General features: G+C 43.9%; 1 protein-coding gene across 1 annotated transcript in view; it reads left to right on the top strand.

Moving 5' to 3' along the window:
* Nucleotides 1–8,533: 8,533 nt before the first annotated feature.
* Nucleotides 8,534–16,530, top strand: part of TUSC3 (tumor suppressor candidate 3) — a 47,554-nt gene continuing 39,557 nt past the window's right edge. The window contains exons 1-2 of the mRNA XM_063453426.1: nucleotides 8,534–8,661; nucleotides 15,981–16,150. Of these exons, the coding sequence (XP_063309496.1) occupies nucleotides 8,554–8,661; nucleotides 15,981–16,150 (278 nt within the window). The 5' untranslated portion in view covers nucleotides 8,534–8,553. The remainder of the gene's footprint in view (nucleotides 8,662–15,980; nucleotides 16,151–16,530) is intronic.

The following is a 16,530-nucleotide window of genomic DNA, read 5'->3' as shown; positions in this document are numbered from 1 at the left end:
TTGTTCCTCTCCCGATTCAATTTCATAATTACGTACAGGCCTGGTACTAAAAACACCAAGGCAGATGCACTTTCTAGGCAGTTTGAGACAGATGAAGCTCCGGAACAGGTGATATATCCTATTATACCTCCTGAATGCCTCATTGCCACTACAGTTACCGAAGTGTCTTCTCCACTCTTCTGTGCCATAATAGCAGATCAAACTCAGGCACCTGTGGGAAAACCTCCGGACAAACTGTATGTGTCACCTCAGTTTCGAAAGAAGGTACTAGATTTGTTCCATGACAACCTCACAGCAGGCCATCCTGGAGTCCATAAAACCCTCTCTGCCATCTCCCGGAGGTTTTGGTGGTCTGCTCTTAGAAACGATATCAAAGAATATGTTGGGGCATGTCAAATATGTGCCGTTTCTAAAGTTCCTCCTAGATCGCCTCCTGGACTCTTACAACCACTGCCCATACCCAGTGCTCCTTGGACCCACTTAGCCATGGATTTCATTGTGGATCTACCCAGTTCAAACGGGTTTAATACAGTCCTTATGGTTATCGATAGGTTCACAAAGATGGCACATTTTGTCCCCCTTAAAAAATTACCATCTGCTCAAGATCTAGTTCAAATATTCTTGAGAGAGATCTTTCGGTTGCACGGTGTACCTAAAAGCATAGTATCTGACAGAGGTACCCAGTTTGTTTCTAGGTTTTGGCGTTCCTTTTGTAAGCAATTAGGCATTGAACTCTCCTTTTCGTCGGCGTATCACCCTCAAACTAATGGAGCAGCAGAGAGGGCGAATCAGTCTCTAGAAGCCTATTTACGTTGCTTTATAAATGCCAATCAGTCTAACTGGTGTGAGCTCTTACCCATGGCTGAGTTCGACAGGAACAACGCCACTCATGAATCTTCTAATCATAGTCCATTCTTTGTAAATCAGGGTTATCACCCCGCTGTTTTTCCTTCTGAATTCTCAGACACGGAAATTCCTGCCTTGAACACCCGTTTGGAATCAATTCATGATATCTGGGATTCCGTCCATTCAGCTCTGCAGAAAGCTTCATTACGAGCAAAGGCCCAAGCTGACAAAAAACGGGGCGCTAATCCTGTATATCTTCCAGGTGACAGGGTGTGGCTCTCCACAAAACATATCAAGCTTAAGGTCCCATCCATGAAATTTGCCCCTCGGTACATAGGTCCCTTTCGAGTTACCCAACGTATTAATCCAGTGACCTATTCTTTGGCACTTCCGGCTCATATGAGAATTGCAAATACTTTCCATGTGTCTCTGCTCAAGCCCCTTACTTGCAATCGCTACACCAGGTTTTCCACTCCTCCTCCGCCCTTGGTAGTGGGTGATCAAGAAGAATACGAAGTCCGTTCTATCATGGACTCCAAATTATCCAGAGGTGTCTTGTCCTATCTCGTTGACTGGAAGGGTTATGGTCCCGAGGAACGTTGTTGGGTTCCTGCTGACCGGGTCCATGCGCCCCGTCTTATCCGGTCATTTCACAACCGCTTTCCTCTTAAGCCGGGTCCTTCCCGCCAGGTGCGCGGTCTTCGAGTGGGGGGTACTGTTGCGGTCACCGGCCCGCCGAGCCTCACGGCCGTGCCCGACCAGCACGGCCACGCCGACAACACAAGCTTACCTGCTCGTCGGCGAGCCGGGAACCGCTCCTTCCGTTCTTCCGGGCATCACGCCCGAATCAAAAATGTCGCCGACCACGTGGTCGCGCCTAAGAGTAGCTCCGCCCCCGAAAATTATACCAACGTGTGCGTGACGTCACGACGTCAACGCACACGCACGTTTTGGGGTCAGAGGTCGCCCTCTGACCAATCATAGCCTAGAGAGGGGTATTTAAACCCCTAGCTTTTCCCATTACTTTGCCATGTCGTGGTTTCAGTTTCCTGATTTCCTGAGAGTGTTATTTCCGTGATTCTGATTTCCTGGTATCCTGATCCTTGGCGTTTCCCTGGTTATTCTGATCTCTGGCTTCCCTGACTTGGCTTGTTTTATCGGTATTGAGTATTTTCTGGCTTCCTTGACCTCGGCTTTCCCTTTGACCATTCTCTGTCTCTAGCGTATTAGTCCGGCCATTCTAAGGTCCGGTTTACGCTCTATCCTGTTATTTTCCTTTTCTTACCTATGTATATGTTTACATAGTTTCTGCGTGCTGGACCACATTACTAGTCGTGACACAAATGCTCGCTAAGCCAGGATGCTAGACTGGGCAAGTGTAATTAAATAGCAGGTTATTTAATTAGGTTAGGTGCTTTATCTCAGAGTAATAATAACATGCAATAGTAAAGAGCTAGGATCGGCTGCTGAATGTCCAAAGTTGTTTAGCCGGTTCTCAACGGGTGCCGGGTTAGGATAAGTCCCTGTGAGCTCGTACTTGGGCGGTATGGCGGTGTCCGGTGGGGATGTTGTCTTCCGACTTGTGTTGCCACTTGTTTGAGGGATCTCCCGGCTGGATTAAGGGAACACGGTAGTCCCGGTCGGGGTTCTCTCCGCTTGAAGTGTGGTAAGTGGTGTCATATCGCGGTGCAAGTCCCCTTTCGGGGTTTCCATTGGCTGGCTCACCGTCGAGCATGTCAGTTTGCCGTGTGCCCGGTGGATTGTGCAGCCGCCTCTTCAGCCTCTTTCCCATGGGTGGCGGGTAGGGCTGGGTAAGTGGAGGTGTATTCCCCGCTCCTTCAGAGGTCTCGGCAAGTGAGGACAGATTTAGCGTTGGAGTGTTTTCTATTTGTTTGCGTTGCAAGGCTTTCATATGTTGGTAGTTTGGCGGCCATCTTGGGCCCGACATGCGGTCTGCAGTACAGGCGGGGGATTCGAGGTACAGGCTTAGTAGATTGGTCAGCAAAATTGTAGACCGGGATCACCCCCCCGGTCCATAGGGGGGGGGGAACGGGGTCGGTACCCCCACTGGTCCGACTTCAAGCCCCGGGCAGTAAGCGGCAGGGCAGCGGCCGTCCGTCCCGCTCGCCTCTGGTGTAGGCCCTGAGTAAGTCGGGTAGGAGTCTTCCTCCAGGGGACTGTAGCCCGTAGGGCCAGCCTCACCCTGGACCCCAGGGCTCTCTGCCCAGCGAGGGCCACCATTGCCGGCAGGTTTTATGCCATATTTCACCCAAATAAGCCTTTTGTTAGCGTTTGGCTGCCGGAGCTGGTCCTGCGTGCGACCGGCCGGCTCGGCGGTCCGGCCCCGCCCCCCCTGATTATATATATTATAATATTATTATACACTGTCTGCACTGATTATATATATTATAATATTATTATACACTGTCTGCACTGATTATATATATTATAATATTATTATACACTGTCTGCACTGATTATATATATATTATAATATTATTATACACTGTCTGCACTGATTATATATATTATAATATTACTATACACTGTCTGTACTGATTATATATTATAATATTATTATACACTGTCTGTACTGATTATATATATTATAATATTATTATACACTGTCTGCACTGATTATATATATTATAATATTATTATACACTGTCTGCACTGATTATATATATATTATAATATTATTATACACTGTCTGCACTGATTATATATATTATAATATTACTATACACTGTCTGTACTGATTATATATCATAATATTATTATACACTGTCTGCACTGATTATATATATTATAATATTATTATACACTGTCTGCACTGATTATATATATATTATAATATTATTATACACTGTCTGCACTGATTATATATATTATAATATTACTATACACTGTCTGTACTGATTATATATTATAATATTATTATACACTGTCTGTACTGATTATATATATTATAATATTATTATACACTGTCTGCACTGATTATATATTATAATATTATTATACACTGTCTGCACTGATTATATATATATATTATAATATTATTATACACTGTCTGCACTGATTATATATATTATAATATTACTATACACTGTCTGTACTGATTATATATCATAATATTATTATACACTGTCTGCACTGATTATATATATTATAATATTATTATACACTGACTGCACTGATTATATATATTATAATATTATTATACACTGTCTGTACTGATTATATATTATAATATTATTATACACTGTCTGCTCTGATTATATATATTATAATATTATTATACACTGACTGCACTGATTATATATATTATAATATTATTATACACTGTCTGTACTGATTATATATATTATAATATTATTATACACTGTCTGCACTGATTATATATATATAATAATATTATTATACACTGACTGCACTGATTATATATATTATAATATTATTATACACTGTCTGTACTGATTATATATTATAATATTATTATACACTGTCTGCACTGATTATATATATTATAATATTATTATACACTGTCTGCACTGATTATATATATTATAATATTACTATACACTGTCTGTACTGATTATATATTATATTATTATACACTGACTGCACTGATTATATATATTATAATATATTATTATACACTGTCTGCACTGATTATATATATTATAATATATACTGACTGCACTGATTATATATATTATAATATTATTATACACTGTCTGCACTGATTATATATATTATAATATATTATATACTATCTGCACTGATTATATACATTATAATATTATTATACACTGACTGCTCTGATTATATATATTGTAATATATTATATACTTACTGGTCTAATATGATAAAATGTCTGCATTAATTATATATATTTAAATATATTATACACTGTCTGTTCTGATTATATATATAATAATAAAATATATACTGACTGGTCTGACATTATACACTGTCTGCACTGATTATATATTATAATATAATATATACTGTCTGCACTGATTATATATATAATATATTATTATACACTGACTGTACTGATGATATATATTATACTATTATTATACCCTGACTGTACTGATTATATATATTATAATATTATTATACACTGACTGCACTGATTATATATATTATAATAATATATACTGTCTGTACTGATTATATATATTATAATATATTATACACCGTCTGCACTGATTATATATATTATAATATATTATACACTGTCTGCACTGATTATATATATTATAATATATGAGACACTGTCTGTACTGATTATATATATTATATATTATATACTGACTGGTCTGATATTATATACTGTCTGTACTGATTATATATATAATATATTATATACTGACTGGTCGAATGTTATACAATCTCTGCACTGATTATTTACATATTATAATATATCATACACTGTCTGCACTGATTATTTCCATATTATAATATATTATACACTGTCTGCACTGATTATATATATTATAATATATCATACACTGTCTGCACTGATTATATATATTATAATATATGAGACACTGTCTGCACTGATTATATATATTATAATATATGAGACACTGTCTGTACTGATTATATATATTATAATATATTATATACTGACTGGTCTGATATTATATACTGTCTGTACTGATTATATACATATTATAATATATATGTGACTTTGTGTAACCAGAGAGTGGACTGGAATGCGCATGCGTGACAATGAGAACTTCACTGTACTAGTCAGTGGAGGCGCTAGACTCCGCTGAGTGAGCATGTGTACTGTGTGGCCGTCACATTCACAATGGCTGAGACGCTTCAAGAGGTCCCAAGTTGCCTACTTGGAAGGGGATTGAGGCGTTATTGTCCTATGTACAATGTTTCTTGTATCTTCAATAAATCTCTCTATTTTTCATTTTACAAGGCTGGATACTTTCCGGACAGTCCTTGTGTATATAGTGGATGTGGCAATATGGCAATACCCAGTGACTATAACATCGGGAAGAAGGTACAGAGAAGATGGACACACACCAAGTACCGAAAGAAGAGCTTGAAAGGATATGGAAAGTGAAGACAGTAGTAGTCCGAGTTGTGATAGGACCGCTTGGGGCCGTGACCCCCAAGTTGGGGAAGTGGCTTCAACAGATTCCAGGAGGAATATCTGAGATCACTGTCCAGAAAAGTGCAGTTCTAGGTACACCTAAGATACTGCGCAGGCTCTTATATATATATAAAATATTGACGATATTCATAATATCTATACTGATCACACTGTAATTAATATACTACCACACTTAGTTCACATTACACACGCTACACGGAATGATACTAGACCGATCGTTTATTGTTTATATTGGTCTCCTAGCAACCACGTTCACTGCGGTCACGTCATCACGCGCTACACACGTAACGTGATGGTCGGTATGCACTTCCGGGTTCGGAGTGAAAGGATGAGGGAGTTTATCACAATTGGTGAGTACACTATATTTTTCCTATATATACTTTGACTGTATGTTTACATTTTGATCCTAAAGGGAAGACCCGAACGGGTAGAAATGTTGATCAGAATATCGTAAACCCTTTGATGGAATAAACACCACTACTTTTCTTTAAAAGACTGGAGAGTGCATCCTTATTCTATATTTTCTATATATAATTCAATCGTGGGATTGCACCAAGGCATCTAACAAATTATTTTACTATCAGCAAGGGTGAGTGCCATTACATATGTAATATATATATATACCGCTCTGATTATACTGAATATTTACTGCTCTGATTGTACTGAATATATTCTGCACTGACTATGTAGAGCAAGCTTGTTAAACTCGTGGCCATCTTGGACATTGGACATCTTTGTGGCCTGGCGAGCCGCGAGTACATGCTTAGTGTTCCAAGCAGAGTAGGCACCTGCTTTCTCCACATTGCAGGTGCCTACTCTGCTAACATTTACCCGTCCGGGGAGGAGAGGAAGGTGGATGCAGCGAGGGAGCTCAGCGTTCCTGCTCCTCACTGCTCCTTCGCGCCCTCTGTAGTTATGCCGGGTGCCAGAATATGACGCATCACTAAAGTGCGCGCGAGGGAGCAGTGAGGAGCACGAAGGCTGAGCACCAGATAGAAGATCCCCACTGAACCCCAGGGATAAATACAATAATTTGAGTGTGTGCAAGAATGTGAAAAATGTGTGAGTGTGTGTCTGTCAGAGTGTGTGTGTTTCTGTATATCAGTGTGTGTGTGTGTGTCTGTCAGAGTGTGTGTGTGTGTGTGTCTGTCAGAGTGTGTGTGTGTGTGTGTCTGTCAGAATGAGTATGTGTGTTTGTGTCTGTCAGTGGGTGTGTGTCTGTCGGTGTGTCAGTGAGTGTGTGTGTCTGTCAGTCTGTGTGTGTGTCTATGAGTGTCTGTGTGTCTGTCAGTGAGTGTGTCACTGTGTGTGTCTATCAGTGTGTGTTTGTCAGTGAGTGTGAGTGTGTGTCTGTCAGTGAGTGTGTGTGTGTCACTTATTGTGTGTGTTGGTCAGTGTTGCGATGGCCGCGGCTGGACAGTGGAGGACCTGGAGATGAATGGAAGGAACGCAACGCCACGTCACATTCCAACATGACGTCGACATGCTCCACCTTGACAGGGTTTCAAGAAGTAGCGGGAGGATCCGCTTTGGCACAGGGTGCCATTTGGGGTATACCAGAGGCTGGACTCCGGAGTCGCAAACTGGCAACGGCAATGTGACTGGAGTCTGCTTGTTGGCTAGAGGAGGGGACTGGGATTTAGTAGACGGGGGAATTGGGATTTAGTAGGGGGTGAGGGAGGAGAAGCTGGGATTTAGTAAAGGGGTATGCTGGGGTTTTTCGTATACTATAAATGTAAGTATTTTTTGTTTTTTGCGGCCAACATAAACTTAAACCTTGTTTATGTGGCCCATGCTAGACTTTGAGTTTGACATGCTTGATTTAAACAAACCATTACTAAAAAAAATAAAAATAGAACAAGCATATTTTATTTATTTATTTATTTATTATTGCCATTTATATAGCGCCAACAGATTCCGTAGCGCTTTCCAATATTGCATATAATGTGCAGGGTCCCCTTTGACTCTTATTACCAAAGAGAGGCTGGGCCATGTGCCTATTCGATTCACTCACGCATTGAGTGGCAGATTAAGGGTTAATTAAAGGACGTGAACGGAACATTTTACCCCTCTTGTTTAAACCCAAATTATATCTTCCATTGTTTTTTGTGCCACACTCTTTAAGAATCACCAATCCTTTGCGACACAGTATAACAGAGTTGTTCAGTCAATTGTGAATTGTCTGGAATTCTCAGAGAATTCCCCTCTCTGCATCAATTTACAATCATTTCATTACAACGTGCCATCTACACTACACAGAAACGAGGAATATAGCGGCCGTCTCTGTAGTCGCTGTGCTTTCAGTGCAGCTAAATATTTAAACTCCCCGTGGACTACATTTGAGTTCCTGACACCGCACACTTTAGTGTATAACCACCGTCAGGGTTCAATTGATTCGAGGGAGCATAATATCCCATTGCTCAGGCAGAGCCCTGATGAATGAGTAAAAACTACAATGACAGTCATGCTTTGCTTCCTCCTTTTGCACTGATTGGCTGTTTTTGTGGCCAATGACTAAGCTGATAACCATAAAGCAGGTGGTGATGGGGATGTGGTTTTAGAGAATGATGGCGTGGAACACTAAAGCATCAATGAAGCGTCTGCTGATTGTTAAGGCTTTTCTGATCCTGACTCTGTGCCTGGGGTATGGAGGAGGGCAGAAGAAGAAAGAGGTTTGTGGTCATTCAATGGTTAAGCTGCTTGTATTTGTTTCCTGCTGCTATGGTGCTGCTATGGTGATACTATGTATCAGAATGTCTCTTTCCTATTTAATAGCCCTCCAAGGATTGCCCCTTTCCCTGGGAATACAGATTGCGCCGTTTAAAGGTTAAATTATTTTAGTTATTTACACAAACAGAAACTTCTTCTTATTCACAAATTGTGGAATTGTAATTTTGTCTATATTCGTTATATAAAATTTTCATTAAAAAATAATTCCACTTCATATGTGAACATAACATTATTCAGTGGGAGTCTGTGCTCTCGTCTTTTAACAAAATGCATTTCACGTATTCCAGTATAATTTATCTGTATTCTGTCTGTACATACAATAGCTTGTAATATACACTACGTTTTTATAATAAACCGGATGTTGTACCTTTACTGCTTTAGATTAAATATACATTTTTTTTGTTTACAGGTTAGCTTAAAGGGTTATTCCAAGCACCATGAGCACTTCAATGATTGGAAGTGGGCATGGTGCCTGGCGTCTCTACGTGGAGCATTTCGCTTTGAAACGCTGCACATAGAAATAGTTTAACCCCTTAGCTGCCAGAGTTGTAACTTCACCACCCGCAACGTCTTCAAACGTTGTTGAACGTTGTTCTGTGCTGGCTGATAGGAATTCTGTGCAAAACTGGAGTCTGACGCCAGCACCTCCATCATGCTGACGCCAGACAACCAGTCATAGAACGGCATTCCCAGCATGCCTCTTCTCTCCTCCCCTCAGTCCGATCTCCCTGTTCTCTGCCAGCTCAGAAAAGGTTAGTCTAGCCAGAACCAGTAGTGGGGTTCAAAAATTTTAGTAACCAGTTCTGACTTTTTACATGTTTCCAAATCCACAGGACCAGCCCGAGACAATGTGCTGCCTCCACCCCCTACTACTCCCTCCCCCGTCATGCACACACAAGCACATCGACACAGTCACATCGACACAGTCACACATATATATTCTGGGGGGCAAAGGGAATGCTATTAATGCATTAAATGCATAAACTTTGTATATCTTGCCAATGAGCAGAATATACGAAAAATTAGGTATACCATGCAATGAACAATAAATACATAAACTAGGTATATCACGCCAATGGAAAGTAAATGCATACACCTGGTATATCACACCAATGAAGCAATAAATACATAAACTAGGTATATCATGCCAAAGAGCAATACATTCATAACATTTGTATATCATGCCAATAAACCACATGTGCCCCCAAACAGCCTATCAATGCCATTCTGCCCTTAGCCTGTGCGTGCCATCTCTCTGCCAGCAACGCCACTAGCGTCTCTGTGCCATCTCTCTGCCCTTAGCCTCTCTGTGCCATCTCTCTGCCCTTAGCCTCTCGGTGCCATCTCTCTGCCACTAGCCTCTCTGCCTCCAGTGAGGGTAACAGTGTGACAATGTGTGGTGATGGTGACAGTGTGTGTGGGAAGGTGACAGTGTACGTGGGAGGGTGACATCCCTCCTTCCATCCATGTCTCTCTCTCTCTTTCCCCTCCATGTCCCTTTATCCCTTTCATCCATGTCCCCTGTCCCTATATGTCCTGCTACCTCTTCCATCCATGTCTCTCGCTCTTTCCCCTCCATGTCCCTTTATCCCTTTCATCCATGTCCCCTGTCCCTATATGTCCTGCTACCTCTTCCATCCATGTCTTTTCCCTTCATGTCCCCTTTCCCCTCCCCTCCATGTACCCCTACCAGCCATGTCTCCCCCTTCTATCCATGTCTCCCCCTTCCACCCATGTCCCCCCTCTCCCTCTATGTCCCCTTACCAATTACATCCATATCCCCCTTCTCTCCATGTCCTTCTTCTTGTCCACTTACCAATTCCATCTATGTCCCCCTCCTCTCCATGTCCTTCTCCTCCATGTCATTCTCCTCTTCATGTTCCCCTCCTCTCCATGTCCACCTCCTCTCCATGTCCTTCTCCTCCATGTCCCCTCCTCTCCATGTCCCCTTCCCATCCATGTTTGTAACGGATCAACGGGCACCCCGACTTGGTACCTCCGTTGAAGGATGCTCCTAGCGCTTCCTGAGGACTCCAAGCACTGCAGCAGACAACACAACCACCGAACCGGAGAAGCATATGAATGCTCTCAAGCATATGAATGCTGTAAACAGCTGAACAGGAAAAGCATACAATCAGCTTACACTCCTGGCAATCAGCATACAATCCAATTCCCCCAATAACGAGACAACACTTCGTTTTGAGGTCAAGCAGAACTGACTGTACTGGCACATACAGCCTCTTTTATTCCCAATCTACAAACATAGAACTGCCCACAGGGTTTTGAAATACAACCAATCAATCCGTACAATACACACAGACACTCCCTCGGAACCGGGGGATCTGGGTGAACCATCTATCCAAAATTCACCCAGATTCGTTCAGTAGTTTGGAAGATACAGTTTAATGCAGATTCCGCAGAACATATACAGGCTATATGAAAAATAATTACTGTATAATGTGTCCCCTGTTTTATAGTTTAAAACGACTGCACGATGTCTTTGTGCACCAAATACCGGCGAGATGGCACCGTGTAGAAAAGTCCAAACAGTGTCTGTGAGTTAAAATGGCCGCCATCCATTGTTTTCACCATGTGCTTCATTCATTGTTCTCACCATGTGCCTCTGATACATGAAATGGTGGCCACCCAGTAACTCCACAGTATGTCCCCAGATGGCTCTTAAAGGGCCAGCAGCAGCAAAATAAAATACAATATGCCCAAATCTGTTATTTCAAGGGCCAAACCTCCCAGGGACCATAATAACATGGCAAGAGGCTGGCAAGCAGTCATCTCCAGGCACAAGTGGCGGGGCTGGTTCCGCCACATTTCTCCCCTTTACCCACCAGACTAACAGGGTATCTGACCTTCTGCCGGTCAGTGCCCTGGTTAGTCCAGCAACCCACCCACAAAACAGAATCCGCAGTATAACCCACCCACGAAAATTGGTTACTACACCTGGAGTAGTGGGTCGCTTGTCCAGGTCCAGGAGCTCCACCTCGGCTCTGGGGGGTACAAGCACTCTGGATCGGTGGGTTGCTGGGTGGGCAGAGACCAGCGGTACTCTGCCCTGGTGCCAGCACTACCACGGGAGTAGCCTGGTTGGAGCCCAGTTGAGGGAACGGCGTAGTAGGCTCCTCACTCTGGCCCTGGGGCTGCTGCTGGAGGGGAAGCCAGGCTGTCTCCCCTTTTAGTATAGGACACTGCCTCTGGGGAAAGGGGGTAACAGGCTCCCCTCCCTGACACTCTCTCTGCTGTTGAAGAGGGAGACCGACTGTCTCCCCTTTCCATAAGTTGTCCTGTCGCTGGGGTGAGAAACCAACTGTCTCTGCTCCCTGTAGGACACTCTGCCGCTGGGGAGGGAGGACGCTGCTCTCCACTCCCAGTTGCTTGGGCGCAGAGACCACGGTCCCATCTGCGCTGGTGGGGAGCTTAGTGTCTCCCCTTGGTGGGCTACGCTGCCGCTGGGGAGAGGGGGTAACAAACTCCTCTCCCTTACACACTTTCAGCCGCAGGCTCCTCTCCCTGACACTCTCTCTGCTGTTGAAGAGGGAGACCGACTGTCTCTCCTTTCCATAAGTTGTCCTGTCGCTGGGGTGAGAGACCAACTGTCTCTGCTCCCTGTAGGACACTCTGCCGCTGGGGAGGGAGGACGCTGCTCTCCACTCCCAGTAGCTTGGGTGAGAGACCACGGTCCCATCTGCGCTGGTGGGGGGCTTAGTGTCTCCCCTTGGTGGGCTACGCTGCCGCTGGGGAGGGGGGACAAGGTTCTCCCCTCCCAGTAGAAGACACTGCCGCTGGTGAGCAGGACCATCTGTACTCCCTGTAGCTTGGGCGCAGAGACCATGGTCCCATCTGCACCGGTGGGGAACTTAGTGTCTCCCCTTGGTGGGCTAAGCTGCCGCTGGGGAGAGGGGGTAACAAGCTCCTCTCCCTTACACACTTTCAGCCGCTGGGGAGGGAAGACCCTGCTCTCCACTCCCTGCATTTCACACTGCCGCTTGGGATCTGAGCCGACCGCCCAGCATCCCTGTAGCTCACCCTGCCGCTGGGATCTGGGCCGACTGCCCAGCATCCCTGTAGGGCCGGTAGAGAGACCGCCGTCCCATCTCCACCTGCCATCTGTGGGTCTTCCCAGGACCAGTCTAGGAGGTCTGGTTCTGCTTGTTGGGTAGGTTGGGGCTGCACGAAGCTGAGCAGGTGTTGGTAGTCCTGCTCCAGCTCCCACTCCCTTGTTACCAGGTGGGTCATGTCTTTGCTCACCTCGCATTCGTCAGCCCAGACATACATGCCCATCCGGAAGTCGTAGATGTCCCAAAACCTACACCCCTCCGTGCTGCCAAGATCAATGTCGTCCTCCAAGGCATCCCATAATAAACCCGGGCCATCATAATCATCCCCCTCCGGTAAGTCATGCTCGGCCGTCCAGGGGGTAAGTCGAACGGTATGCCACCAGAGGGCCTGGTATGCGTTGTCTAGCCAGATCTCTCGCCATACCAGGGTCTCTAGTCTTGTCACCCACTCATCCAGGGGCTGCTCTCCCAATAGATACATCCGCATCGCCACACGCTTCTGTAGCCGCTGCTCATCACTGGGGAGACTTTCACCTCGCCGCCACTGGGCATCTGCCAGGGCATCATACCAGAGTTCCTTTCTGTCTGCATCCCTTTAGTCTGCGGCTGCCTCCTCCTCCTCATCATGGAACGCTGTCCGAAAACTAGCCAATTCCATCCTGCTGTAGCCAGGGGCGCTGTACGGATACTAGCGTTGCCCTCAATTTGTAACTCCAAACGTTACCAGTGTCTCTGAGCTGCTTCTCCTAGCACTAGGACGCCATCCCACCGCTTGCCACCAATGTAACGGATCGACGGGCACCCCGACTGGGTACCTCCGTTGAAGGATGCTCCTAGCGCTTCCTGAGGACTCCAAGCACTGCAGCAGACAACACAACCAACGAACCGGAGAAGCATATGAATGCTCTCAAGCATATGAATGCTGTAAACAGCTGAACAGGAAAAGCATACAATCAGTTTACACTCCTGGCAATCAGCATACCATTCCAATTCCCCCAATAACGAGACAACACTTCTTTTTGAGGTCAAGCAGAACTGACTGTACTGGCACATACAGCCTCTTTTATTCCCAATCTACAAACATAGAACTGCCCACAGGGTTTTGAAATACAACCAATCAATCCGTACAATACACACAGACACTCCCACACAAAATCCTCCCCTCTGCCTGTGATATGATTACTGAACACAATGGTTAATATAATTATCACAGGCAGAGAAATAAAGTTTTATAAAACATATCACAGGGACCCCAAAACATGCAATAACCCCCAAAACCGGGGGATTTGGGTGAACCACATATCCAAAATTCACCCAGATCCGTTCAGTAGTTTGGAAGATACAGTTTAATGCAGATTCTGCAGAACATATACAGGCTATATGAAAAATAATTACTGTTTAATGTGTCCCCTCTTTTATAGTTTAAAACGACTGCACGATGTCTTTGTGCACCAAATACCGGCGAGATGGCACCGTGTAGAAAAGTCCAAACAGTGTCTGTGAGTTAAAATGGCCGCCATCCATTGTTCTCACCATGTGCTTCATCCATTGTTCTCACCATGTGCCTCTGATACATGAAATGGTGGCCACCCAGTAACTCCACAGTATGTCCCCAGATGGTTCTTAAAGGGCCAGCAGCAGCAAAATAAAATACAATATGCCCAAATCTGTTATTTCAAGGGCCAAGCCTCCCAGGGACCATAATAACATGGCAAGAGGCTGGCAAGCAGTCCTCTCCAGGCACAAGTGTCGGGGCTGGTTCCGCCACAATGTCATTCTCCTCTCCATGTCATTCTCCTCTATGTATCCCCTCAACTCCACGTCTCCCTCCTTTCCATGTCCCACTCCTCTCCATGTTCTTTTTTCTCCATGTCTCCCTCCTCTCCATGTCCTTTTCCTCCATGTCCCCCTCTGCTAAATGTCCTCTCTCCTCCATGGCCCCTCTCACCCATGTCCCCCTCTTACCCATGTCCCCCTACTCTCCATGTCCCCCTCCTCTAAATGTCCCCCACTCATTCCATGTCCTTCTCCTCCTTACACATTTTATCCATGGCCCCCACCTGAGCGCTGCGTAGTCACATGACTCCCTGCGCTCCTACGCTGAGCGCAACGGGGAGGCGCTCCCCAGCTGACTTAGTATGCATGCGATTCCCTTATGGAGCTGCACGCTGCCTCGAGGGTATGCCACTGCAGGTCGAAGGGAGCGCTGAACAGACTAACAACTGATTTTTGCTCTCCTGGTGGCGGCCAGTTCGGCAAACTTGTTAAATGTTAGTAACAGGTGACGGGAGAGTCTTCTCATTGCATAATAGAGAAGCATTGAGGACTCACAATCACCATGATCTGCCAATCAAATCTCATTGAAACTACAACATTTCTAAACAATGCAGTGTTCAAATGCGAGGCTGCAGGCACAGCTTTCACACTTCAAAATGACTTCATTTAGTAGAACTGGTTTTGGTGCTTAGACAGTTTTCACTTTTTTTTTAAATAATTCTTTATTTTTGACGTGCATGAGATTACAAAAACAAGCTTGCGATGCCACGACAGCATTAGCAAGTACTTCAGAAACAGACATGGTAAAACAGTTGCATGGCATTCAATAGAGTTGCACATTTTTGTAGAAATAGAAGTAATAAGATATCGTTATCCGTTATGACTAAGATTATGTTATCCGGGGCCAATACAAACCATTGTCTGGAAATCTGTTCAAAAATAGGACTATACACAGGACACAAGGTCACGCATTTAGACTGGAAGAAAGGAGATTTAGTCTGAGGCAAAGAAAAATTTTTTATAGTAAGAACAATGAGGATGTGTAATTTTCTGCCGGAAGAGGTGGTTTTATCAGAGTCTATACAGATGTTGAAACAGCAATTGGATAAATACTTGCAAAAACATAATATACAGGTATATAAAGGGATATAATTTCTTGATCCAAGGAGGTATCTGACTGCCATTCAGGGGTCAGGAAGGAATTTTGTTTCCTAGTTTGTTCCAAAATTAGAAGCATTTCAAACTGTCCTTCTTTTGAATCAATGGCAAAAACAAATGTGAAAAAGGCTGAGCTTGATGGACATGTTTCTTTTTAGCTATGTAACTATGCAATGATACAATAATCTTTCTGTGTAGCTGCTGTATAATTTTATACTGTTTCAATGATAAATTATTAGATGTTTTTTTCATTCTAGAATCTATTGAGTGAAAAGGTGGAGCAGATGATGGAGTGGAGCTCACGACGGTCCGTCATCCGTATGAATGGCGACAAATTTCGGAGATTAGTGAAAGCCCCTCCGCGTAACTATTCTGTGATAGTAATGTTTACCGCCCTCCAGCCTCAGAGGCAATGTTCTGTTTGCAGGTACATCAGCAAAATAAAAACCTCATTGTTATTTATTTAATGAATTGAAATGATTGTACTTCTAACTGGAAAGATAGCTCACTCGGTTAATGTAACAACTTAAAAAAGTAGTTTAAAAATGCTATAATTATTTTTAGTTGCAATACGTTGTAATAAGGCACTTTGCGAACCATTTTTTTGTGATTCCATGACCCATCCGGTATAAAACCCTCTGCATCCTTCGTCTTGTTGGTCTAGAGACAAATGATGGCTAACGCCTGGCACTGCATTTGTTGAAGACTATGTTTCCCTTGAGTCACTAGGGCCACTTATCATAATTATTCAATTGAAAAATGTGTTGCAGACTAATACCATGCTTAAAATTGGGGCGCCCTGCAGAA

This window comes from Pelobates fuscus, chromosome 5 (assembly GCF_036172605.1).
Source record: "Pelobates fuscus isolate aPelFus1 chromosome 5, aPelFus1.pri, whole genome shotgun sequence".
In the NCBI taxonomy this organism is placed as follows: domain Eukaryota; kingdom Metazoa; phylum Chordata; class Amphibia; order Anura; family Pelobatidae; genus Pelobates; species Pelobates fuscus.
The sequence above is the reverse complement of the archived record's forward strand: the minus strand, read 5'-3'. Positions and strand labels throughout refer to the sequence as shown.